Raw genomic sequence first — 25,062 nt, forward strand, 5'->3', positions numbered from 1 at the left:
CAACACTAGATTAAGCTGTGGGTAGGTGATCTAATCCTTAACTGATGAGAGACCAAAAGATTATATTCTCGCTTCTGTTTAGGCTTGTAAGGCAAAATTTAATTTTTTAATCTTAAATTTAAGATTAATTTTGAGATTTTTATTTTTCAGCCTAAGCTTCTAAAAACACGTATATAAAAATTTTATTCATAAATTATTTTTTATTTATAAATTATTCACAATTAAGCTCAACTGCTAGCATATATTTTCATCATGCATGTGTCACGTGGGTTTGGGTTTGACTGTTGGTTGGATCATATCGCTGTACAGGGTTCACAGTCCTCATATAGGATTAAATTCGCTCACTCGAGGTATCTCCGAATTTTACAAAACCATTAATAAATCGACAATACCCGATGAAATCCGTTTAAGTTTTGTTAAAAAAAGTAATATTCAATTTAAAAATATGACTGAGAAACTGAGCGATTTGTGTTCTCAGATCTGTCCGGAAAGTCAATTTTCCTAACCATGTATACCCATCACATCACTTATCTTTATTAAAAGTTTCCTGACCAAACCAAATGAGTCCGGGCGATTGTTTGTCTTTATGTGAAAAAAAAACAATATATTTATAAACTAAAATAATTTGCTAAGGTTAAAAACAAATCACGATAAATCCTAAAATTAACTTTAAATTACTATTAAAAAATTAAGTGGCTGTTTAGATCCAGGGGCTTTTTTAGTCCCTTGTCACATCGGATGTTTAGACGTTAATTAGGAGAATTAAATATCGACAGATAACAAAACTAATTGCATAAATAAATGCTATTTTATTAGATAAATTTTTTAAGCCTAATTAAGTAATGATTAGCAAATGTTTACTGTAACATCACATTTGCTAATCATGAACTAATTAGGCTCAATAGATTCTTCTTGCGAAATAGTCCAGAATGTGGGGTGTGTTTTATTAATAATGTATATTTACTACTTCTAATTAGTGTCCAAATATTCGATGTGACAGGGACTTAAAAACCCTGGCATCCAAACATGGTCTTAAGGCCTTGTTTAGTTTGCAAAAAGATTTTGCAAAAACATCACATCAAAAATTTAAACACACATTTGAAGTATTAAACGTAGTCTAATTACAAAACAAATTTCATATTCCGACTGGAAACCGCGAGACGAATCATTTGAGTCTAATTAATCCGTCATTAGCACATGTTGGTTACTGTAACAATTATGACTAATCACGTCCTAATTAGACTCAAAAGATCCGTCACACTATTTTCCCCATAACTGTGTAATTAGTTTTAATGCTTCATTTAGATGCCTAAAAATTCGATGTGATGTTTTTGGGAAAAATTTTTAGAAACTAAACAGGGCCTAAGTTTAGATTACAAGAGTAAGGGGGTGTTTAGATTGAGAAAATTTTTAGAGAAATATCACGTCAAATGTTTGACCGAATGTCGGAAGGGGTTTTCGGACACGAATGAAAAAAACGAATTTTACGGCTAACCTGAACACCACAAGACGAATCTTTTGAGCTTAATTAATCTGTTATTAGCATATATTGGTTACTGTAGTACTTATGGCTAATCATAGACTAATTAGGCTCAAAAGATTCGTCTCAACATTTTTTCAGTAACTGTGTAATTAGTTTTTAGTTCATCTATATTTAATACTTTATTTAGGTGTCCAAAAATTCGATACGATGTTTTTTAAAAAAATTAGGAACTAAATAAACAAGGCCTAACCAAAGCGAAAAAAGAGATCGTCGAGATGTGATCCACGCGGACAGGTTGACTTTGATCAAAAGTAATGATCCTAGGAAATCTATGTGTGCATGCTGTACTATGCGTTAACGCCAACGCCGCAGCTAGCATTAATTTCATCTGACAGCGGTTAGCATGGTGAGATTATTAGGCTAGTCTGAATTTATAGTTTCATGACACATACCGTTGATTAGATAATCGAGTTAGATAAATTTTATATGATAAAATTTCTCTCGTTTTATAAAACTCTATCTAACATGTATAATACTTGATAGAACATTTATCGAGACTGAACTCAACCATATTAAGCTCAGCAGCAAGCATATGTGTATGCATCATGATTCATGCATGTGACAGGTAGTAGGATCACAACATCCATCACATCACATCATGATCTCTACAGGCATACGTAGCCTCTGTGCGTGTACTTTGCTTTTGCGTCGTATGAGACGACCATATATGACCAAAAAAAAAATTCAAAATCAACTTAAATTAAGAATTTAAATTTTATAAACATAATCAAAAATAAAAAGATGAGGTGGTTGACTTTACAGAAAACATTTTAGAAATGGAAGTGTTTATTTATCCTATTTATTAAATTCATTAACTGGAGCATTATATAGTCCACAACTAACACCTACTATCTTATTTTCTTTTCAGTATTGTCCATTTGTTCTTAATTATTATTAACTCTCCCTCCAACTGATGTCAGGTTCAACTGATCAACTCACTAACAGATCGAAGGAGATCGATCGATGACTTGAGATCATGCGTCAAGTCTTCTCAGCTAATCCATATATTATTGCAATTTAGTTAAAAAAAATTTCTCCTAACGATCGAATTCTACACATCTCATCTGTACTTTTCATGTTGCGTTGTAATCTGTTGACTGAATGAATTTGTCTGACTGAGACAAACAACTACCATTTGGAGTTTTGTACAGCACCCACTGCAATTCCTTCTGCATTGTTATTGCACACACTTGTTCTAAACCGTTTAGATTCTGTAATGTTTTGCACCATCGCACTAACTAGGTTTAGGCATAGCTGTTAATCGATTAATTAATTATTTTTTTTACATTTAAAATGGTTTTACTTGAGTCGTTTAATATATACTACTAAATTGATATCACATAAATCGGATAATAAAACATCCAAAATCCCATTGACCTTCAAACGAGGAATTAATGTTTCTCGGTTTCAAAGCAAGGAGGAGTTGGTTCTGAATTTCTCCATCTCAACACCTCATAGATCGTAGGTGAGGAATTCAAATCTGTTTCGAAGAACATGTATGTGTATATGTCTGAAAGCAAGAACACGCATACATACTGCTGCATCTAGAACGGTAGAAACCAAGAAGACGACGACGAATCAGCATGGTTCATCGACCCAATGGATGGATTTTCGTAATTTTCCGCTGTTGATTTCGTTCCGGCGGCGTCCAGTCTTGGAGGCTGCATCGTTTTGCATTTGTTCATCGCTAAATTTTCTTACAGCGAAAAGTTTCGCTGACGGTGTCAGTGACGGATGGGTCGATGGGGGACAAAAAGGTACACCTGCTACAACAAATTTGCATATGCATCCTCCAATTGTTACGTATCCTGGAATTTGTAGTGTTTAAGAATAAGGAACCAAATAAACATGCATGAAGTTCGTTATATTGTGTGAAATTTTATAATAATGTTTCTATTTACATGCACACACTATCGTACCTGCATTATACGCACACATTCATATACTCACTAATACGTCCCCTAACGTTATAATTTAAATCTAATGGGTGAAGTCCAGTAAGGATAGGCACGGGTTAACCCACGAGTAATTCTAATTCAATAAAATAAATTAAGTTTTATTATAAAATAAAATTAGTTTATTTAGTTAAATTAAATTCAACTATAAAATACACAAGAGTCGACCCATAACCACATCTAAAGTCCACCACCACACCACCGATGTTCTTCTAACCTTTTTATGATATCAAATTATGGTCATCAAAAGCTTACCATGCAATCATATAGTTGCAGATTTTTTTTTACTTGATTGGCCTTACATCATCTCATTTTGGTAAGATCTAATCACATTCTAAACATGTACCATTTAAAGTTGCATTTAGCCTTACCATGCAATCATATATTTGCATATGTTCTTTCCATTCATAAATACATGTTCTTTTTTACTTCGATTTGATTTTCTTAAAATAGAACACTGTGAAAGCATTACTCTTGGTTTTCAATAGATGATACCATTGATTTTCGGTTGTATGTTTAATCATTTATTTTATTAAAAAAATTATGCAAATATGTACTGATGTAAGTCTTGCTTAATGTACATTTATTGCTAAATCAAATCACAGATAATTATGTTTTCTAGAAAAATAGTTAAACATATGTCTAAAAATCAACATTCCCATCTACTAAAATCTGAATGGAGTATTGTGGTTTTAACAAACCCAATCTAAAAACACAAGAAGATAATCACTTTGTTTCCAAGAAAATAATTATCTAGATTCCTCTTAATTCTTTTGCGGACAGGAGTGGTACGTACTGAAGTTTATCAAGGGAAATGGTATATCTAGCATGGAATGCAGGGTTATGTATTTTTCCAATTCGTGTTTTATTTAAACAAGATTAAATTTTATAAAACCATAATTCTTTTATCAAGACTATCAGTTTGCTACAACTTTAAAGTGATATTCCACAAAGCTGAAATAGTGACAAACAGTTTTGTCTTTTGTCATAAAAATGTGTATGATATATGGTCTTAAAATTTTTCAAACAAATAAAATTGTAGCATTACGATAAAATCATACACTATTATTGTGGTTTTTTGAAATTGCTAGCTAAAGTTACATCAAACAGATAATTTTGATAAAATACTTATAATTATCTCAAATTTACTGTTTAGATAAAGTGTTATCTATTAATATTGGGTATAACTTGTGCGATTTGAGTAGTACTAGTACTAGGCCTGCATTTATATAGTACAAGAAAAGTGGTCAAGTCTAAATTAAATGGAACACAAGGGCGAAAACGAAAGGAGATTTTGGCATAAAAAAAAATGAAACCGAAAGGGAGAAAAGGTTCAACTGCTTCTTTCATTCTCACTCCTCTCCCCATTCCTCCGCCGCGCGCGCCGCCGCCTCCTCCTCCCCCCGTTGCCGACGAGGAGTCGGAGTCGGCGTCGCGCGGCTTCCGTGTGCGTGCGTGCGTGTGTGTATGTAATGGACGCCGACGAGCCACCGGAGGAGACCGTTTCCCACCGCGCCGCCGGCCGCTAGGGTGCTCGACGCCGCATGGGCTGCAGCACCTCGCACGACGCGTTCACCACCGCCGCCGCAGCAGCCGCGTCGAGGGCGAGGGGGCGGGGGGCGGCGTCTTCGTCGTCGAGGCCGCGACGTGGGGCCGACCCGGCCGCGCTGTGCCGCGAGCGCGCGGCGCTGATCCGCGCCGCGGCCGACCGGCGGTTCGCGCTGGCGTCGGCGCACGCCGCGTACTTCCGCTCGCTCGCCGCCGTCGGGGACGTGCTCCGGAGGTTCGCGGAGGCCGCGCTCGTGCCGGCCACACCGCCGTCCGGGTCCTCGCCGGTGCTCACCCTCCCGCCGTCTCCGGCGAAGCCGGTCGACGCCTCGGCCACCGCCGCGGGCAGGTCGAGCCTCCCACCCTCGCCGTCTTCGTCCTCCACCGTCTCGCCTCTCTCTCACTCCCTCTCCGACGAGGACCTGGAGGCGCACGGCGACGCCAAACACGCCGCCGCCGGCAGCGGGAAGGCGCCGGCGTCATCGACGAGGTATCACCATCACTACATGAGGAACTCTCCCACCGTGCCCAACGTGGTGTACGAGGATCCCAATACGCAGTATGCCCAAGGCGAGACCAGCCATGGCTACGGCTACGGCTACACGTACCCATACGGGCCCTACGGCGAGGTGGTTGCGGAGGAGAGGCCGGAGACGGCGCCGGCGAGGCCCCCCGGCCCACCGCCGTCGCCGCCAACCGCGGAGGTCTCGGCGTGGGACTTCTTCGACCCCTTCTCGTCCTACGATCAATTCCTGGAGGTGGAGGATTACTCGCGCGGCAAGGGCCACGACGACGGCAGCATGCCTTCCAACAGCCCGAATTACTCGGAGCTGAGGCGGATGGAGGGGATCCCGGAGCTGGAGGACGAGGCGGAGCTGGAGGCGTCCAAACCATCGACTTCGGGCGTTGCCGATCATGGTGGGAAAGGGAAGAGACCAGTTTCTTCAAATGTCAGTTCAAAGGGGGAAGCTTCTGATGGGAAGCTGCAGAGGAAGGGATCCGGTGGCAATGGCGAGCCAGAGAATGCCAGCTCGAAAGCCCAGAAAGGGGACATCCATGGTGGGAGCTCCACCGGCAGCAAGAAGAAAGCTATAGCCTTCGATGACAATAAGCACCCAGCTGCTACTGTTCAGAGTGAAGGAGGAAGTGGCAAGTCTGTTCAGTCGACTACTGTGAGCAGCGAATCATTCTCGCCGCTTCACCAGGGGAAGAGGGATGTCATGGAGGCGATGGATGAGATCAAGGAGCGGTTCGACGAGGCGCTGAATTGTGGTGCAGAAGTTTCCAGGCTGCTTGAGGTGGGGAAGGTTCCCCACCATTCTTCCACACCCCGAGTTCTTAGATGTGGGTAATGCAGCATTTGCATTGTGTTTCTTAGCTACCATTTCGCTGCGACTATGTCATGTATGCTAGAGCATTACAAATTTCCTTGTGTTATCCCTGCAGATTTGTCTTCCAGAGTGATGGATCCTCTAGCTCTATCTGTGCCATCATCTTCGTGCCTGCCAAGGCCACATAGAAAGTCAAGATCATTGAGCAGAAAGGCCAGCACTTCATCAAACCCGTCAGTGGCTGGTAGAAGAAACATTGATGGAAACCTCTCATCAACTCTGGAGAGGCTATGTGCTTGGGAAAAGAAGCTTTACCAGGAGATTAAGGTACATACGTTACCTCTGCACTAGCTATCGCAATGTAGAACAGGATGTAGGTGTTAATTCATATGCTATATGATTTACCGCCGAACACATGTTTGATGGTTAGGTGGTTGTTCTAGGATGAAGAGAAGCTGAGGATTGAATATGAGAAGAGGTACAGGAGGTTAAGATCTCTGGATGAAGGAGGATCAGAGTCAAGTACGATCAACTCCACCCGGTTATCAGTAAGGAACTTGCAGTCCAGGATTACCATCAATATTAGAACAGCCAATGCATTCTCATCAAAGATACAGAAGATCCGAGATGAAGAACTATATCCTCAACTGGTCGATCTCATTCTTGGGTATGAAGCTTCATGATTTTAATTAATGCTCGTGCACACTTTATCCTGTTAACAGTTTCATCTAATGCATATGACTTGCTGGTTTTCACGACAGATTGAGAAGAATGTGGAAATCTGTGCTATTGTGTCATGAGAAGCAGCTATCGGCCATTCAGGACAGCAAAATGCACCTGGTAAAGGCAGTGACCATTAGCCAATCCAATTTTGCTGCAGTAGCCACAGTAGAACTAGAGAGGGAGCTCACAAAATGGTACCGCTGCTTCAACAAGTGGATCAGCTCACAGAGGTCTTTTGTTGAACTACTGAACGGATGGCTGAGGAAATGGCTTCCTGAGGTGCCGGAGGAAAATACACCGGATGGCGCCCCGCCTTTCTCCCCAGGCAGGCTTGGTGCGCCGCCTGTATTCGTTGTATCAAATGATTGGCTCCAAGCGATTGATAGGGTTCCCAAAAATGAAGTGTTGAAGACAATTGACCAATTCTCTAAGCTTGTGCATGAGTTCAAGAAGAGCCAGGAAAATGAGAACAGGCAGAAACGAAAAGCTGACCATGCCTCCAGAGATTACAACAGAAGGCGCGAGGTTCTGCAGAGGGAATTTGGATTGGGTACCGGTTTGGATATGGTTGCAGTCATGGAGAACACTGACCACAGCCATGACAACCGTGTTATGGAGCTGGATAAGATGAGGAAAAAAAGGGATGAGGAGAAGACCAAGCATGAGGAGATTGTAAAACAAGCTCATCTTGCAGCTTCTGCCACGCTACCAGTCGGTTTGGTCCCCGTGCTGGACCAAATTGTCAGCTTCTCTCAAGGAAATGTGCAAATGTACAAAGGCATCAGAGTCCAAGGTGCCCAAGCCCACTGACCGCCTAGAAATGGTGTTGCACAGAATTGTTTGATAGGTGACCAGAGGTTAAACAGTTTGTTGCATGCACAAAGGAGAACTTGTTGGTTGCTGTCTGAACGAGGGACAGTGCTGGAATTCTTTTTGTAGAGTTATTGGTTAATTTGGGGTTTAGGCATTCAGTTCTTACAATACTTAACAGTGCAGGTGGTGATAGAAGGTTAGTGTTATCCATATATTCTTATTGATTTTTGACTCACATAGGATGTAAGATTATCCATAGACCATAGATTCTTACTGTTGTCTGGCTCGATGCTTAATTGCTGAGAGCTGAGCACACGGAGTAGACTAATGATGTATTATTGAGAAGTTTCATATGATATTTATTCTGTACATAACTATAAGTGGTTGCGAACTGGAACCGCTGATGTACTGACTCATTGCTTATATCATGGTAACTGACTATATAATGTATCCATGTTTGCTAATTGACGCAGTGATCCATCATGCATTCTGTTTAATCTTGCACAAAATTTTAATTCTGGTGATAGGACATATAGTGATAAAACTGCAACAAGTTTGCTCATTCTGTTTACAGATTACATACATCACACTTCTCTGTAAATGACATTTTGCTTCCTTGCATTGGCGAATTAGATGTATATATACATAAATTTTGCCGTATCACTTTCATTTTTGTCGCTCTTTACATTCTTGTCCACTACCAAGCACAGTTAATCCTACCAGTATGATCCGACATTATAAAACCACATTAGCAATTCAGCGTAGGTATGGAGAAACACCAGAACTGACAGAGGACACCACCCCTTCCTTCAAGTATCAAAAAGCACCTTGAGGCATACCACATCAATATACACATCCTGTCTAGTTCTACTTCTGCCACACGCACGCGTCTGGAAATTATCATGCATTGGTGGCACTGGCATGAACCACTTCATCTGAAGAATCATCTGCCTTGGCCGAAGCAGATCTCAGCATGCTTTGCTGTCGCTTGTAGTTGGCCATGCGACGGTTGCTCTCCATCCAAATGAGAAGAACAGTCATATCAGCTGGGCTCACCCCGCCGATTCTGCTAGCCTGACCTATTGTTTGTGGCCTTACCTAAACATACAACATAATATGAGTTGCATTGCACGGCGAAAAAATTAGTTGTATTAAAATGCAAATCTGTCAGCTCGAATTTCTTACAGATCTTGAATGATATTCAGTTGCCAGTTTCTAAAACTTAGCAACTGATACATTGACAATTCTAAACCATTCAAAGAAAAAAAATGTCAGAAGACTGAGGTGTAGGTAACATGTGTCAATAAATCGAGAACCGCATAATGCATTTCACTGATATATGTTTACAGGTCATCTTCTATATAAGGTTCTTAAAACATCCTCAAGCTATTTTGGGAAAAACATAGTCTTAAAGAAGATCACACACCTTTGAAAGTTTCTCACGAGCTTCAAGTGACAGATTTGTCATTGATTGGTAATCTAAGTCCTCAGGAAGTTTCTTGTGCTCCTGATTTACAATCTTAAAGAGGAAAAATACAAGAAGGGGTCAGCATATTTTTAGGTAGAAAAGCAAGAGATGTTAAACAAAGGAATAAGAAACAACATCAGCATTCTTTACCAAATTGGTGAATATAAATACTCCTCCGGTCTCAAATAATTGACACCAGTTACTTTTTATCTAGAAACTTTGACTATTCGTTTTTTTTAAAAAAAATATTGTGTATATCGAAAAATATGTTATATTTATGATGTATGACTTATAAATATACAGCAGTACAACTTCCACTAATCATCAGCTGATCGTTTAATTGTTATTAATGGTCAAATTTAAAATGGTAATGGTCAACCGTGACAAGTAAACGAAGACAGAGGGAGTAATCAACTACATCTCTCAAGTTAGGAGACCCAACAGAACACAACTACACAAGAAATGATAAATAATCAACAACTGCTCCCAAGTTGGGAGGCCCAACAGAACACAGCTACCAAAGAGTTAATCAAGTTAATAAAGAATCCAGACGCATAGGATTGCAAATATTTGAACATGGGATGCAACATGGATCAGAGTTAAACATATTAAGTGTTCATGCACAATTTTTCTCTCAGTTCAAAGACCTTCCCTTATAAATGCATCTTAGGAGTTACAAGATAGGCATGATCCACAAAGCAAATTACCTGCTGCAATTGACTTTGCTGCCGTGCTATAAAGCCTTCGTACTTAATATCAATCTCCACACATTCTTTCTCAATTCGAGACAAATGTTCATTTCCAAATCCATATTCGTCAAGAAGTTTATACTGTACATGCGGCTTCTTCAGTATGGCCTCTAGTGTTGATGATTCTTTTACAGGTTGGTTGGATACAGCAGTAACTGCAGCAGAAAATTCACCTCCTGAGAACAGAAATACCGAGTTAGAGAATCTGAATCCATGCTAGTAATTATACTGAACAAGTGCATGTTGGTATTAGCATTTTAAAACTTGGCATGAATTCATAGAAGTACTTCGGCATAAAAGATAAGAACTTACCTGGGATTTTTGTAGACTTAAGTCGTTTTTTTTCCTCTTTAATCCTGGATTGCTTTGATTGATAAAGGTCCCATCGTCTATCATTTATTAAACCAATATCTCGTGCCAAAGGAGTTAACCGACTGTCAGCATTATCAGCTCGAAGCAATAGACGGTGCTCTGAACGGCTGAATGTACGTAAGTGCAACAACAAAAAATGTCAACAAGTTATTATGACTAAAGGAATCATAATGCTACTGGTAAAGCCGGTTACCAGATTATTGATTTTCCCTGCTCATATTGAACAAGTAATGTGTAAAGTTTCTTGTTTCTAATGGTTTGAACAATGTATACGCCAGGGCATATTTCTGATATTAGTAGCAGAAGAAAAGCAAAATTTTTGATAGTATCACCAATTAAACATCCTTGCAACATTGCTCTAATCAGGTTGACATTGGGCCCTACATTTAGATTTGATTATGGATATTCTCTAATGTTTGTGGTCATTATTATATGGCAAATTGGTGCCCACAGAGGCACAGACTCTTTGCTTCTCAGAGTAACACACTCTAGTATTAATTAGGATACACAAAATTCACCAACTGCTTCAGTTTAATACAACCATCATTTTTCAATCAGTTTCTGTAAGCATTAATACGAACAGGATTTGTACTGAAAAGTGAAAACCTATACCTTGTTAACATGCGATAAGGCTCCCTAAGATCTTTTGTGACAAGATCATCAATCAGAGTCCCTATATAACTGCTTTCCCTCTCAAGAATGATAAGTGGCTTTCCATCAGAATGCCTAGCTGCATTTATTCCAGAAATTATACCCTGTAAACAATAGTAACCAAGCTTAGGATTCTGAGAAAATTGCTGAACAACCATATGAACACAGCAAAGAAAATAAATTAACCTGAGCTGCAGCTTCTTCATATCCTGTTGTTCCGTTAATCTGGCCAGAAAAGAACAAGCCCTCAAACTTCTTTGTCATAAGTGACCTTGAGCACTGATAAGCTGGCAAGTAATCATATTCAACAGCATAAGCTGGTCTTAGCATCACACAATTCTCCAGCCCTGGTATTGTTCTCACAAGTGATAATTGCAATCGCTCAGGAAGCCCAGTGGAAAACCCCTGCTTAAGATGCACAAGTGATCTTGAGTGGTTGGACTTGGGATACACAACAGTGCAAAGACATTATTTTCAACAAACGGGGGACAAAATACTGGAGAACACAATAGATGATTAACAAATATGACCACAAAGTGCAAAACAGTGTACATGGCATAATTTCTAACAGATAGGGGACAAGAGAACCATAATAGATGATTAAGAAATATGACCACAAAGTGCAAAACAGTGTACATGGCATAATTTCTAACAGATAGGGGACACGAGAACCATAATAGATGATTAAGAAATATGATCATGATATAAAATATGTTGAACTGATAGAGGGAGCTATGGATGGAGATTGACCTGCAGATAAAGCTCAGGAACATCTCTGCCCTCTGGTTCAAGAAATACCTGATGGGACTCTTTGTCTTTAAACCTTACAATCTGAAGCAAAGAGATACCTGGTTATCCTCATGATTGTGCAATAAGAAGAATGGCCTCTTTCTTTCTAATAATGAGTTTGATTACATGTACTAAAACAGAATAATCTGCCATGTTACAAACTAAAAGAACCCAGATGATATAACTGTACCTTGTCTTCAATTGCTGGACAGTATCTTGGTCCCTTTGCTTCTACCCAACCACCATAAGTTGGTGTTTTATCCAAGTTGTCTCTAACAATTTGATGTGTCTCTTTGGTAGTCCGTGTTAAGTAGCAGCACATTTGGTCCCTCTCAATATGGAATTCAGGATCAAAACTAAACCAGCCAACCTGTTTCAAGAGACACCGTCCTTTGAACATATATGGTCCAAGCAAACTTGAACTGCAAACTTAACTTCCTGATAAGTCCTAGATATACAAATGCAACTTAGTGCACAAGATATGCACCAGATACTACATCTGCAGGAAATGCTGTTCAAAGTCTATCAGAGAAAAATTACCACATAAATTTGGAGAGGTTTGAACAAGGTTCAACTTGTGCAAAGTCCATTAAATTTATTTTCTGTGTGCCAAGTCGATAGCAAAAGAATCCATTATCCACAAGTATTCACAGCTTTCATCAACCTTAACATAAAGCACACACTATTCAAGGGGTACTTTTGATATCTAATAAGTAATGACAGAAGCATGGTGCTTCTGGATCTTACTAATAAGAGTATAAAAAGGCATTGCCTTAACAATGCAATGTAAAGTGGCCAATGGAAAAGAAACAAGCAAAAGTCTATGAGAAAGATGGAATTATCATTTTCAGGTACAAGTGGAAGACAAAGATAACTAATAACACAAAACTTCACCCAAACATATTGTCAGATGTTCTATACCTCTTCATCACCATGCTGGGGTTCCAATCCAGAAAAGTTAACAGTCCTGCGATCAATTCGTGGTGGTGTGCCAGTTTTTAAGCGGTCAGTTTCAAAACCCAACTGCTGCAAATTTTCAGTAAGTCCATGTGAAGCTGACTCTCCAGCCCGCCCTGCAGGCATTGAAGTCCTACCAACCCAAATCTTACCACTCATGAATGTTCCGGTGGTAAGTACAACAGAAGGGGCATAGAAGTCCATGCCAAAGAAAGTGCGGACACCCTCAACACTGTCGTTCTGGCCTATCAAAACCTCTGTAGCCATTGCCTCTCTAATGAAAAGATTTTCTGTACTGAAAAATAGCATATGCACTAATCAGTAAATAACGTGAAAGATATTACACTAATGAAAACACCTACCTATATTTGTTGATTTGATAGGTACAAAAACACACAGAAACAGATTCACCTCAACTCAAGAAATTAGAAATAAAATCTGGTCAGTACCAACAAAACCACATGTCAAATGAATAAAGCTTCATAAGTTAAACTAGTAAAAAGTACAGGTTTTGTAAGTATTGACCTTTCGACAACTTTCTTCATCTCAACTGCATACTCCCTCTTGTCAGTCTGAGCACGCAGCGCACGTACAGCAGGGCCTTTTGAGCTGTTTAGCACACGCTTTTGTAGGTAGCACCTAAGAGATGAAGTAATCAGTATACTACAAGATCTTTGTGGATTTGGTAGTACTCCCTTGTAAGACTTTCCAGCCTTATCTAAATTCATATGGATGCTAATACATCTAGACATGTATACAAACCATATACATTGATCAATGGATAAATCTAGATAAGGCTAAAAAGTCTTACAATATAAAATGGAAGAAGTAGCATAGTTTTCATCTCTTAGCCCAACGCACAAACTACAAGCCTAGAAAATAGGGGGAAGAGAAAATTCATCCATCTAAAATAAATAACCATCTAAATGTACCTGTCTGCAATTTTCCCCATTTCACCACCAAGGGCATCTACCTCATGAACAAGTTGAGACTTTGCAGGCCCTCCCACCGCAGGGTTGCAAGGCTGACATAAGGAATAAAAGAACAGTTAGGAAGCATAACCACAATTTTAGTCCTTGTAATATCACAATATCAACACATAATACCTTGGTTAGAAAAGATGATTCCTAAGATCCTTATAACATATCTGGATTTAACTTAGACCATACCGTATTGAAAATTATTCTTCAGCTACGAGTTATGGAGTAAAAGAAAAGTAGTATTCATGTAGGCTTTCATCCAGTATACATGCATATCATAAACTTGTAAGAAAATTCATGGATTTGATAAGCACTGAACTGTTCTTAAAATACATGGTGTAATGGCTTGTTTCATGGACATATTTTTAGCATAAGATCTTTCAAAGATACATAAATCAGAAAGTACAATTTGGCCTAATTCAGGGATATGGTAGTGCACAATTGAAGAAATCTACAAGTGAAAATTGCAATGGAGCTCAGTGTTAGACCTGCCACGCAATCCGATCAATGTTAAGCGTAAGGAGGAGGGTGCGCGCACCAAGCCGAGCCGACGCGAGCGCTGCCTCGCAGCCGGCATGGCCTCCCCCAACCACAATGACATCGTATCGCTCCTGAAGACTTGTCGGGTCTAATGCCAGAGCAGAAACACATCAATGAGCAATCTCTTGTTCGTTTTCCACAAAGCCAGCCAAGCCATCGAGCACGGTTGGGAAGGTATGAGGAGAGCAGCTGTTACCTTTGGAGGAGGCGACGGCGGTGGAGAGGAGACGGCGGCGGCGGCGGGGAGGGGGAGGAGGAGGAGAGCGCCACGACGGCGAGTGGAGGAAGCGCCTGAAGGGAGAGAAGGGGAGGAAGGACGCTAGGCTGGACGGCTGCGGCGGCGGGCGGATGCGGAGCAGCATGCCGGCCGAGGAGGACGACGAGGCGGCGGCGGCGCTATCTGTCCCTCCTCCGCGAGCCTCCCCGCTCGTCGCGGCTGTGGCTCAGGTTTTGTTGAGGAAGGAGAAATTACAAAAACACCCTTGCAAGATTTCTGAATTACCCGACTGCGTGCCTGCTGCTGCTGCACTGCACTTCATAGTTCATACTACTCCGTCCGCTTTTTTTATGTCATTCATTTTTTATCATTATTTATCTTATTTAAAAATATGTAATTATTAATTATTTTTTTATAATTTAATTTATTACTATAGTAAATTTAAGCATGATTTATAGTTTTTTATATTTATAAAAAAATTAAATAAAATGAAAAGTCAAACTTAGATAAAAAATCCAAAGAGGAAGTACTACTCATTAGCCTCATTACCTGTTTAATGTTTGATAAGTGCTACCTCCGTCCCATAATAATCTTATTTTTTTATATCCAACATTTGACCATTTATCTTATTTGAATTTTTTTTGCGATTAATATTTTTATTATTATTAGATGATAAAATATGAATAGTACTTTATACATGTCTATTTTTTTTAAGTTTTTTATAAATTTTTCAAATAAAACGAATGATCAAACGTTAGACACGGAAAAACGAAAAATGAGATTATTATGGGACAGAGACAGTAGGAACGAATTTAGCCTACTACGTAGACATGTATTCACACTATGCAAGATTTCACACATAGCATGAATACGCCTCAAATTGTGCACATGTTGGAAGTGCGTAAATGAACTCATTTATTTTGAAGAGCATAATGCATCCAAAAATACACATTATAAATTTTTCAGCCTTGATTCAAGCATCAGAAGTCAGCTCTTTTCCTGGTACATACAAGAAACAAATACAATAGCCCAAAGTATATACTACCTGAAATTTCAAAACTAATCCAACATAGTCTAGTTTAGCTTTTTTTTACATGGTTTTTATGTCATCCACATCTCGGCATGCGATGCAAGTGTGCTTGTGCTTCCGAGCTCTTGAGCTCCTTAATGTCGAACACCATATACACTGTAGTACTGTACTGATTGAATTGAATATTTTATTCCTGCAGTCTAGAAGGTCAGATCACCTCACGAATAGAGCCTTACACGCATCGTAATTGGCACACGGCATAAGGGGCATGTTGATAGAGTTGGGCCACATTCCTTGCATGTCTTGAACAAACACAAGTAAAGAAGGTTTGTTAATCACTCAAAGTAACTACTGATTTGTTCATTTCAAGTTTTGGTAAAAACATGATTTCCCACAACGTTCACCTATAATTAACTAGAAACATAGTTATACAGGATCATTTCATAGTTTGATGTTTCGCCAACAACAGTACTCATGCACAGAAAACCTTACCAGGTGACCACATTGGAAAGCCATGTCCTTTGGATTGGTTAAGCAGATGGGACAAACCTTGAAGATGATATAAAAGAAAATAAGAACGGTTTACATGCCACAGTTCTGGAAAAAAGATTTGGTTATATTTATTAGCCAGAGGTGCCTACCTGCTCATCAGTTAAATTCTTTCCAAAGCCAGTTGACTGGGAGCTTGCAGTTGGAGGACGTGATGCTGCAGCACTATCATGCTCAAGAACTTTGTTTGGAGGAGGAAGAATCCTCAGATAACTGGCCGCGTGACCCGCATGCTTTCTGTGATATTAGGAAATAGGTAGAATATAAGAAAAATTAAGAAAAGAAAGTGTGTGACCATGAAATTAATGCAGGACTGCAAAGAACTGAGAAGAGCAAGTACTCAGGAGGTCGGAGGCCTTGTGTTGCTTTATATTGAGAAGGTATTTCCATAAGGGCTGCAAGGGCAAATGCCGCTTCCTTCTTCGGCGTATCCTTACTTGTTGACATAATATCTGTGAAGTTCACGAACTGCAGTAGTTTATCAGTAAGGTTCTAACTTCTAGTCAAATAAATCGTTGAGAAATCGTTTCACAGGTCTCTTCTACTCAGAAGGCAATGCCAGAAAGTAGGTTGTATTCAAGGTAGTATAATTTTCTCACTAGAATCATCAGTTTGCTCACATCATTAAGTGGAGCAATGTTGAAAATTTGGAATGGTGGAATTGAAATGACAAAATAATCGTATTATAATCACCTGAAAATTGTCAAAAGCTCTGTCAGGAATACAGTCATCAAAGTGTTGCATAGCATCCCATGGCCCGTCTCCCACCCCAACCATCACAATTGAAAGAGGATAATAGCTGAGCAACCAAATAGGTTTCAGTAAAACCTTAACACCGAGTTCTAATTAAGAACGAATTTAATTTACCTTGCATCAACAATTGCTTGTATAGTTGCTTGCTCTTGCGGACTTAATTTTCCATCCTTAGTATTTGAGGTGGTCACCTACATTTTTTGCTTATGTAAGAAAGACATGCTGACAATGCCAGCGAAGGTTTCTGCTGTTGCAAACAATTACCTGCCCATCAGCTATGATGACGAGGACATGGTATTGCCAGTTACTATTTTTGACAATAGAAATTGCCGCATAGATAAGAGGAGCAAAAGAAGTCGGTCCTGCACACACCAGTTGAAAAATAATGAACCAGGCAAAAAGTACAAAACAGTAGTGCAAGTAAACTTACCTACTAGAATCTATGAACTAATGTATATGATTTATATATATGGCCAGATTCATTAGTATCCATATGAATCTAGGGAATACATTATAACCTAAAACAGAGGTAATGCTTACAAACAACTTATTGAGCTATTATTCAGTGAAACACAACAAATGAGCTATATTACACAATAACTTTTGTTTAGGGGAGTTAGTCAAAATTTTGTGAAATCAAACAATGTATATAATCATGATGTCATGAATAAAGAGGAAATAACGCTGAAAAAGTGACTGAAACTAGTTTCCAGATTACTGAGCATTCTCAAGGAGAACTCAGTGTGTGCTATGCTATAACATTAACAATTTGATACAAGAAATCTTGGATATTTTTAAAACAACTTGTACAAATAAAGATGCACACCAAAAACATTGGCTACTCTAAATTATAATCCATGCTAGAAAGAAGAACAATAGAATATACTGAAGTATGTACTGTGGTAGTTACTGAAATAAAATATTCAGTGAAAATCATAACCTGTTACCATTGTTCTACTGTGCTTAATGAAGGGTCCTTCTTACCTGAAAGGTTCAAATGTGGGACAATTTGCCTATATCTTTGAAGAACCTCTTCAAAGCCACAGCAAGAACGATTATCTTGGTAGAAGCTGAAGACGGAGTGATCATGCGTAGAGGCTACAGAATGAATTAGATAGTAGCAGTTCATACAGGAAGTATACTGCTGAATTAGACTGTAAAGGGAAAAGAGGAAATTCAGATAATACTCACCATCACCAAACCCAAAACATGGTATCAAGTTGTCATCATCAAAAGGTGACAGTGTTCGCCCAATTATAGAAATTGCTTGCTCATATGGATTAGGAGCGCCACTAATAGCATGCAGAGATTTTCTTCCAAAGGAATATCTGCCTACAGAAAATCAGCAGAAAGATTTGTTTGTTTAAACCAAAACGGACCCTCAAGTAAAATCGCAAGAAAGCCTTAAATGAAACAGACAGTGTATGTAACAGTAACACAGAAGTATCATCACCTGACCATTCATTGCTTTTAGTAAAGTCAATACCGAGAATAAGATTTGAAGATTCAAGACCAGCCTCTCTTAACGCAGAAGTTACCTTCAAACCAGAAACATGTAACAGGTTATACAACAGTACATACAAGCACATGACATGTTTTTCGTTTAGTGAAGAGCATTTCAATCTTGAATAATTGTGGGAAGAAATTTTGGGAAACAAACAAATCTTTGAAGCAAACAAAATAAGTACTCCCTCCAGTTAAAATTATCTGTCCTTTAGAACAAGATTTAGTACTAGTATCTGGTATCTGTCTATTATGTCCAACACAATAGGAGAGAATCAAAAGTAGGAGAGCGAGTTGTTTAGGCTTGAGATATAAACACAGGAATACAAAGAGCTTTACTGGTTGTCACCTCATCCACTGAGCTGTAGTTGTCAGGTATGAACTTTGGTTGTCCTCTGGCTTGAAATTTCTCCTTAGAAGTTCCAGAGGAAGCATGAGCTTGATGCAAGTGCTTGTGATGAGTTCGCTCACCCCACATGGCCAGTAATGATCTGCATAACCATAAGGAATTCCCGATACATTAGGATGAAATTACACCCCCAAAGGAAGTACATTTCCAGCTGTAAATTGCATACACGTAGTTTGGATGCAAACAGAGAGAAAATGGAGAGTAAACAGTTCTGGATTCATCAACTGTAAAGCAATCGTATTTCACGGTAGCAATAGAGGCAAGTTGCAACCTAAAGTACAAGGTTTGCCGCCCCCTTAATCCTACAAACTACAAAGGGCCAAGTCAAAAGTGCGAAAGGCACTAGTACTCCAGAAGCAAAAGTTGTCATCAGTCTGTAAGTTGCTTAACACTAACAACAACTATGATAGGAAGAAATTGATAAGCCATAAGACATCCTAGAACATGAAACTAATGTTGAATTCAGCTAGCATTACTTGAGTTACCGAGCAAGATGTCGGTCCTGTTTGGAGGAGCTTAAGAGCAACCGGTGAGAACCGAAGCCATGTTCTCAAAATCTGGAAAATCTGGTTTCCAGCTTCTTGCTTCTAGCTCAACTTTTCTTTTTTTTGATTCTACAGCTATGGATTCTTAGAATCAATTTGGGTGAGAATTTGAACTATTTGGAGGTGCTGGAGATTCTGAGAGACTATGGAGCGTTAATCTGATTCTTGGTAAAGCATGTATGAGACGCCCCAACTCGGTGAATAAAGTGGAAATTCGTGATGAACTGAAGAAGCGCCATGGCGTAATAAAGCAAAAGAAGCAAGAACAACGCACGCAAGTCTTACCAGACAGCCTGGAGTAGAACCGCGGGAAAAAGGGAACAAGAGATGGATGGATCCCCCAAGCCGAAAGCAAAGCACGGGGACGAGGAGGAGCTGCTCTTGTCCTGCAGATGGTGAGGTTCGCCGCCGCGGAGGACGGGAGGAGAGTGGCCGGCGACGGCGAGGCGTGGTCGCAACGCAAGCCTGGCCGCGGCTGGACGGGCCAGCGAAGCGGAAGCTTTGCGGTGGCGGAGTGGAGTGGTGGGTCCGGTCCGTCCACGCAACCCACGAGACCGACGGAGGAGGAGGTGCCGAACCGGATGGATGGTCAACGAAGGCTTTAATACTAGTCACGCCACTGGTTAAATTCGACCCATTTAATCTTTGCATTTAACTATTTATATTAAAAATAATGATTATAAATTATTTATTCGAGATTAGATTTATTAGTAAATGTATTTTAAACATGACCTACCATTTGAATATTTGTAAAAGAATTTACCTAAGACATTATTAAATATAGATTTAAAAAATAACGGTGTTAAATAAAAAATTATTTTTATAAGATGTTTTAGCAGTATATATGTAATACATATTATTTATAGATAAATTTAGATAAAATCAAAATATCAATTAACCCGAAACGGAGAGAGAGGTGCCTGTCGATTTGAAGAAAGCTCCGTCGTCCCTTGGCAGGTGAGTTCCATGGTCATGGATATTCCTTCTGTAGACACGCCGGCCCGGCGAGGGTGCCAACAGCACACAACAGGTTGATGTTGCGTGAGAGCAACCATCACGAAAATCAAGCGCCATGCCTTGATGCCATCCGATGATGATGGCAAAAGACAAGACGACGCACGACACCGCACTACCGCAGGCAAAGATACAAACAGGGAATGAGGAAGGACGCAGTCGTCGTGTCGTCGTCTATCATCACCGTATTCTTATCAATCTTCTTTAGCCGAATGGGCAGAAAATTACGCGATACTCTCCGAATTTTAATATGTTATTAATCTTTTGTACATGTTTCATCGTTTGTCTTATTAAAAAAATATATATGATTACTATCTATTTTATTATAATTAAATTTATTATTTAATGAATTAGACTTAGTGAGCTTAACGGTCAAAATTTAAAATTTTAACATTAAATTTGAAATTAATTTTAGTTTTTTTCACTAATGTTTATTTTTAGCTTTTGGATCGCTAATAATACATACATAAAATTTTTATTTATAAATTATTTTTTCTTTAAAAATATGCTATTTGGCAATCACCACCCATAACTTACTATTTTTTTGTAAAAAAAAAAAACGAACGGCGTCAGTGCTATTGTTTAGTACAAACGGTAGCGAAACAAAAAAATATCAAAAACAAAATCACGCCCGGTGGGACTCGAACCCACAATCGCCTGATTAGAAGTCAGACGCCTTATCCATTAGGCCACGGGCGCTTCTCTGATTCTCACAAGAAAATCTTTAGTACTAATCCTTAGACCCATTGTAAGTTTGTAACATGTTTATTGCCAAATACCCTCCAAAATATAGCTAAGAAATGGGTTTGAAGTTTGAACAGAACATTAGAGAGGTCCCCCAGAAATTTTTGTTGCAGAATATTTTATTCCCGTCTTGTTTTCTACTGCCATTTTACCGAGGAGTATTCACAGTCTGTCGCATGGAAGAAGACAGTGAATAGGCAAAGCAACTAGCCAGGCACCTACTGAAATTGATCCCGTGTTACAAGTACTGTTAACTTCGTACTAGCTCTGTTTTATATTATAAGTCTCTCTAGCCTTATCTAAATTCATCAATTGATAAATATATATATCATTGATATCCATATGAATTTAGATAAGACTGAAAAGACTTACACAGAAGAAGTACATCCAACGTCAAATAAAACGTGACTAGTGAGAGTACTTGACAAAGGACACACTAACTTGGTACACGGAAGAAACATCGTGCAATTTTTCAGTGTATAATCTCTGTATTTCTAAGATAATATTCTTTATGTGGATATTTTCTAGCAGATACTTTATATATTAAATTTGTTTCTACAATAAACTTCATATAAAAAATAAAAAAATAAAGTATAAAAGTTTATATATATAAACTTTCTTTGGACGTTCGTCCATTAGACTCAGCCCTTGAATAAACTCTCTGTATGAAAACGGGATCTGTTCAGAAACAATCACTTTCCACGAACGTTTTCATCTGGTGCATCGTATCTCCTTGGTTCACGTTTGGGAGTTTTTTTTTTTGGCAAGGAAAAGAAAAAGGGAAATACGGTATGAAACTTAAGTCCCGGTGAGTTCCAAACCCCAAACACAAGCTCGAAGCCTGAAGATCACAAATCGCGGATGCAATTCTTGCTATGCTTGTTAGGCACTGGCGTGACCACAAATTCACAACGAACGGCTTAACAAGAATCGATGAGGAAGCACAAAGAGGTACACAACGGATGAAAATATGCGAAATTTGTGTTTTTCATTTGTGGAACAGTACTTATTGCCAGGTGAAGTGACATCCCGTTACAACCAATTAACAAGAATCGCGATCTTCAGCCACGCCGGCATGCTCATCGATTAGATCCCTAACGCTTCAAATACAGACTACGCGACCTCAGCTAGGCATGTCGGGCTTCTGATATACAGTTTCTAGACATTCTTTAGCCCGATGAACTTTCGACTGGAGATAGAAGCTCCCATTCTTAGCATTCCTCTCAAACATGGTATCGTATTTCTGCAAAATATTCGAACAAGACAGAAATTCAATGACTGCCATGTGCTTTCAACAGTCTTAATTGGCATGAAATTAAGACTGAAACAAAATACCACTTGATAGAATGTATAAAATTAATGAGAGCATATTGTCACAAACCTGGATAATCTCTTCCCAAGTGGACTGTTCGCTGATGCCTAGTATTTGCCGGGCTTCTTGCTCAGTCATGGCCTTGCTACCCCTTCGAATACCATTTACAACTTCCTGGGCAGCTCCAGTTTTGTTTGCATCTACAGGGCAAAGGTAGAAATTATTAATTTCATTAACGCAAACATGCATGGCATGGATGATGTATTCAAAGAGATGTTGCTTCTGACAGAAAAAGGAAGCAATTCCTACATGTATATATTGCCTTTCGGAAAAAGTACATGGCATGGAATATTAGCCTGGTCGCAAATTCACGTATGCCACTTTAGAAAATAATAAAAAAAACAGGTGTTTTTGCATAAATATTGGTAAGAAGATTATGCCAGGAAAAATATTTGTTCAGCAATATCCAGACTGAAAATTCTCAGACAGTTTGCATCACAGGCAATCAACAGAAGAGCTAATATTCAAGCAAACAAGTTGGAACAGTGTAATATGTGTAATCCCATTAACTCAGTCATGATCAAGAATCATCAAAAGTTACAGATTGCAAACACAGCCTAAACCTATTGTACGATCCTCATATGCATAAAAAGGATGTGAACTAAAGACCCATGATGCACAAAGGAATAAAGTTCAAGGCATCATTTTGATTTATCAAATGGTTATTTAATCTACCAAATGACTTCAATACACAACATAACACAATATATGCGTAGAACAAGTGCTTATTTCCTATCCATTATCAAGTTACTCTTTGCTATGCTCATTTTGATTGACAACAGAAGTCATGATAAATCATGTCTGGCAGCCTGGCACATCCAAACTGTGGCAAAAAAGAAAAGCCATAAGGAACAGGGGAACAGACCGCGTATTTCCAAATACGCAAAATACTATTTGGGCTAGACAACTATTAGTAATTTACTTATTTACAACGAATCCAATTAAGAATAATTACTAATGTGACCATCAATCACAGGGCTGTGTATTTCCATCAGTCACTATGAGTAAGCTACAACGAATACAATTAACAATAGTTATTACAGTGACCATCAATCACGACGCGAGCAACGGCATGTTAGAGCAGCTCATCAAGACAAGAGTTACTCACTGACGATGGCTTGGCGATACGCCTGAACCGCGGCCCTGCCCAGCACAGTCCCGCCCATGACGATGAGATTCGCGAGAAGCCTACCGGCCTGCCGCCAAAATTAGACGCAAGCATGAGGCGGCGAAGATCGAAAGGGGGGAACAAATCGCAAGTAAAAGATAAACGAATCAGGATCAGCATACCATCTCGCTGTATCCTCCTGCTCCTCCCGCTGGCGGCGGCGGCGGCGGCGGTGGAACCCTAGGGTGCGACCTCGGCGCAGGAGGCGGCGAATCCCCAAGAGGCAGCAGCAGGGAGGGGAAGGCGGCGCTGGCTTGTTGCTCCCGCGAAACCTGAAGACGACGGCGACGGCGGCGGCGGCGAATCTCTCTCTCCTCTTTCTCTCTCTCCTCTTTCTCGGCGGCGGCGGCGAAGGAGGCGGTGGTGTTCGGCTTCTGAAAACGAAGAGGAGCGGTCGGGTTCGGCTTTGTGGGTTCTCGGCCTCATCTTGCGAAGCACGAAAGACCACTGGTAGTGGTCCTAGCAGAACGCGAACTACGTTCGGCCCAGTTACGATTTTACTGTCAGGTCTACATTGGGCCAGTTCAATTTGTTGGTGGTTTTATTTAAGGAAAAAGTCCATCAAACATCTCCGAACTTAAATACGAATCTGGTTTTCGTTGCTTAATTGATATAAATGTGTACCCCTAAACTCGTATAATCCATTAAAAAAATCGTTCGTCACATTTTTTACTGATTTTGTAAATGTGACGAACGAAGAGTCTCACATAAGTTTTTTTATTTTTTTCTCTCTCCTTCTTTCCCTTCCTCTCCTCTCTCCCTTCACGCACAGCAGCGTGAGGCAGAGTGCGCTAGTGAGTGGTTGCGGCGGGGCTCTGCTCTCCCCGGTGCCCCGTTCGCCGCCGCCTGCCGTCCGCGCCCCAAACCCTCGGCCCTCGCTGCCATCCGCGCCCTAGCCCCCCGAATCCTGACGTAGCTGCTGCGCTCCGCCTCTTCCTCAGCCCCATGGCCGTCGGTCCGTCCTCCTCCTCCACCACCTCCGCATTGTTCTGCTACTCCCTCCATCATCGCCTGCAAGCTCGCCGCTGCGCGCCTCTTCCCGGCTATGGAGTTCGTCCTCGCCCAGCTCCTCGCGTCGCTCCGCCTGCGCGAGCCCCTCCGGTGCCGCGTCATCTCCGTGTATGGGTGTGCCCGCCTCCCCACCACCGCCCGCTGATCGTCATCTGTGCCCCAGCCCACAGGTCGCCACCGCCTGCTGCCGGCCACTAGCTAGAAGGACGGGAGAGAAGCAGAGAAGAGAGGAAGGGAGAGAAGAAGGGAGAAAAAACCTGACATGTGGCTGAGGCTTAACCTTTTTTCCATAAATTTAAGGGTTAGTTCTAAAATAGAATGGATTAAA

General features: G+C 40.2%; 4 protein-coding genes and 1 non-coding gene across 5 annotated transcripts; 1 reads left to right on the top strand and 4 right to left on the bottom strand.

Moving 5' to 3' along the window:
* Positions 1 to 5,042: 5,042 nt before the first annotated feature.
* On the top strand, positions 5,043 to 8,379 carry LOC102717313 (protein ALTERED PHOSPHATE STARVATION RESPONSE 1-like). Its single transcript, XM_015835616.2, has 4 exons — positions 5,043 to 6,390; positions 6,493 to 6,704; positions 6,821 to 7,044; positions 7,139 to 8,379. The coding sequence occupies exons 1-4, from the start codon at positions 5,043 to 5,045 to the stop codon at positions 7,908 to 7,910; spliced, it is 2,556 nt and encodes an 851-aa protein (XP_015691102.2). The 3' UTR covers positions 7,911 to 8,379.
* Positions 8,380 to 8,446: 67 nt separating this feature from the next.
* On the bottom strand, positions 8,447 to 14,889 carry LOC102717586 (tRNA uridine 5-carboxymethylaminomethyl modification enzyme MnmG). Its single transcript, XM_015843780.2, has 13 exons — positions 14,616 to 14,889; positions 14,368 to 14,507; positions 13,832 to 13,923; positions 13,425 to 13,538; positions 12,864 to 13,194; positions 12,133 to 12,312; positions 11,904 to 11,984; positions 11,340 to 11,558; positions 11,115 to 11,257; positions 10,443 to 10,609; positions 10,089 to 10,306; positions 9,340 to 9,432; positions 8,447 to 9,011 (listed from the first exon to the last, which is right to left on the bottom strand). Exons 1-13 carry the CDS (start codon positions 14,779 to 14,781, stop codon positions 8,814 to 8,816), a joined length of 2,142 nt encoding a protein of 713 aa, XP_015699266.1. The 5' UTR covers positions 14,782 to 14,889; the 3' UTR covers positions 8,447 to 8,813.
* Positions 14,890 to 15,508: 619 nt separating this feature from the next.
* Positions 15,509 to 19,983, bottom strand: LOC102716741 (E3 ubiquitin-protein ligase RGLG3-like). The gene is made up of 12 exons (XM_006645295.3): positions 19,711 to 19,983; positions 18,821 to 18,962; positions 18,422 to 18,506; positions 18,160 to 18,300; positions 17,953 to 18,066; positions 17,233 to 17,330; positions 17,083 to 17,159; positions 16,909 to 17,014; positions 16,556 to 16,683; positions 16,308 to 16,452; positions 16,159 to 16,215; positions 15,509 to 15,968 (listed from the first exon to the last, which is right to left on the bottom strand). The coding sequence occupies exons 2-12, from the start codon at positions 18,947 to 18,949 to the stop codon at positions 15,885 to 15,887; spliced, it is 1,164 nt and encodes a 387-aa protein (XP_006645358.1). The 5' UTR covers positions 18,950 to 18,962; positions 19,711 to 19,983; the 3' UTR covers positions 15,509 to 15,884.
* Positions 19,984 to 21,065: 1,082 nt separating this feature from the next.
* TRNAR-UCU lies at positions 21,066 to 21,138 on the bottom strand. The gene has a single exon. It is a non-coding gene; the product is annotated as a tRNA-Arg (tRNA).
* A 1,006-nt stretch (positions 21,139 to 22,144) lies between these two features.
* LOC102716463 (mitochondrial import inner membrane translocase subunit PAM16 like 2-like) lies at positions 22,145 to 24,133 on the bottom strand. Its single transcript, XM_006645294.3, has 4 exons — positions 23,846 to 24,133; positions 23,664 to 23,751; positions 22,565 to 22,695; positions 22,145 to 22,426 (listed from the first exon to the last, which is right to left on the bottom strand). The coding sequence occupies exons 1-4, from the start codon at positions 23,846 to 23,848 to the stop codon at positions 22,307 to 22,309; spliced, it is 342 nt and encodes a 113-aa protein (XP_006645357.2). The 5' UTR covers positions 23,849 to 24,133; the 3' UTR covers positions 22,145 to 22,306.
* Between the last annotated feature and the right edge of the window lie 929 nt (positions 24,134 to 25,062).

The sequence above is a fragment of the Oryza brachyantha genome, chromosome 1 (assembly GCF_000231095.2).
Source record: "Oryza brachyantha chromosome 1, ObraRS2, whole genome shotgun sequence".
Lineage (NCBI taxonomy): Eukaryota > Viridiplantae > Streptophyta > Magnoliopsida > Poales > Poaceae > Oryza > Oryza brachyantha.

Bases quoted from the DNA above. Each gene is read 5' to 3' on its own strand.
- LOC102716463 (XM_006645294.3), bottom strand. The intron at 22,696-23,663 runs GTGAGTAACTCT...TTTGCCCTGTAG, and splicing joins GTATCGCCAAGCCATCGTCA to ATGCAAACAAAACTGGAGCT. The intron at 22,427-22,564 runs GTTTGTGACAAT...AATATTTTGCAG, and splicing joins CTTGGGAAGAGATTATCCAG to AAATACGATACCATGTTTGA.
- LOC102716741 (XM_006645295.3), bottom strand. From the start codon at position 18,949: ATGTGGGGTGAGCGAACTCATCACAAGCACTTGCATCAAGCTCATGCT. The intron at 17,160-17,232 runs GTAATTGTTTGC...CAAAAAATGTAG, and splicing joins TCATCATAGCTGATGGGCAG to GTGACCACCTCAAATACTAA. The intron at 16,684-16,908 runs GTGATTATAATA...AAACTACTGCAG, and splicing joins GAGCTTTTGACAATTTTCAG to TTCGTGAACTTCACAGATAT.
- LOC102717313 (XM_015835616.2), top strand. From the start codon at position 5,043: ATGGGCTGCAGCACCTCGCACGACGCGTTCACCACCGCCGCCGCAGCA. The intron at 6,391-6,492 runs GTGGGTAATGCA...TTATCCCTGCAG, and splicing joins CACACCCCGAGTTCTTAGAT to ATTTGTCTTCCAGAGTGATG. The intron at 6,705-6,820 runs GTACATACGTTA...TGGTTGTTCTAG, and splicing joins AGCTTTACCAGGAGATTAAG to GATGAAGAGAAGCTGAGGAT.
- LOC102717586 (XM_015843780.2), bottom strand. From the start codon at position 14,781: ATGCTGCTCCGCATCCGCCCGCCGCCGCAGCCGTCCAGCCTAGCGTCC. The intron at 13,924-14,367 runs GTCTAACACTGA...TCCTTATGTCAG, and splicing joins TTGATCGGATTGCGTGGCAG to CCTTGCAACCCTGCGGTGGG. The intron at 11,985-12,132 runs GTACAGTTATAT...TCTTTGCTTCAG, and splicing joins GTCCAGCAATTGAAGACAAG to ATTGTAAGGTTTAAAGACAA.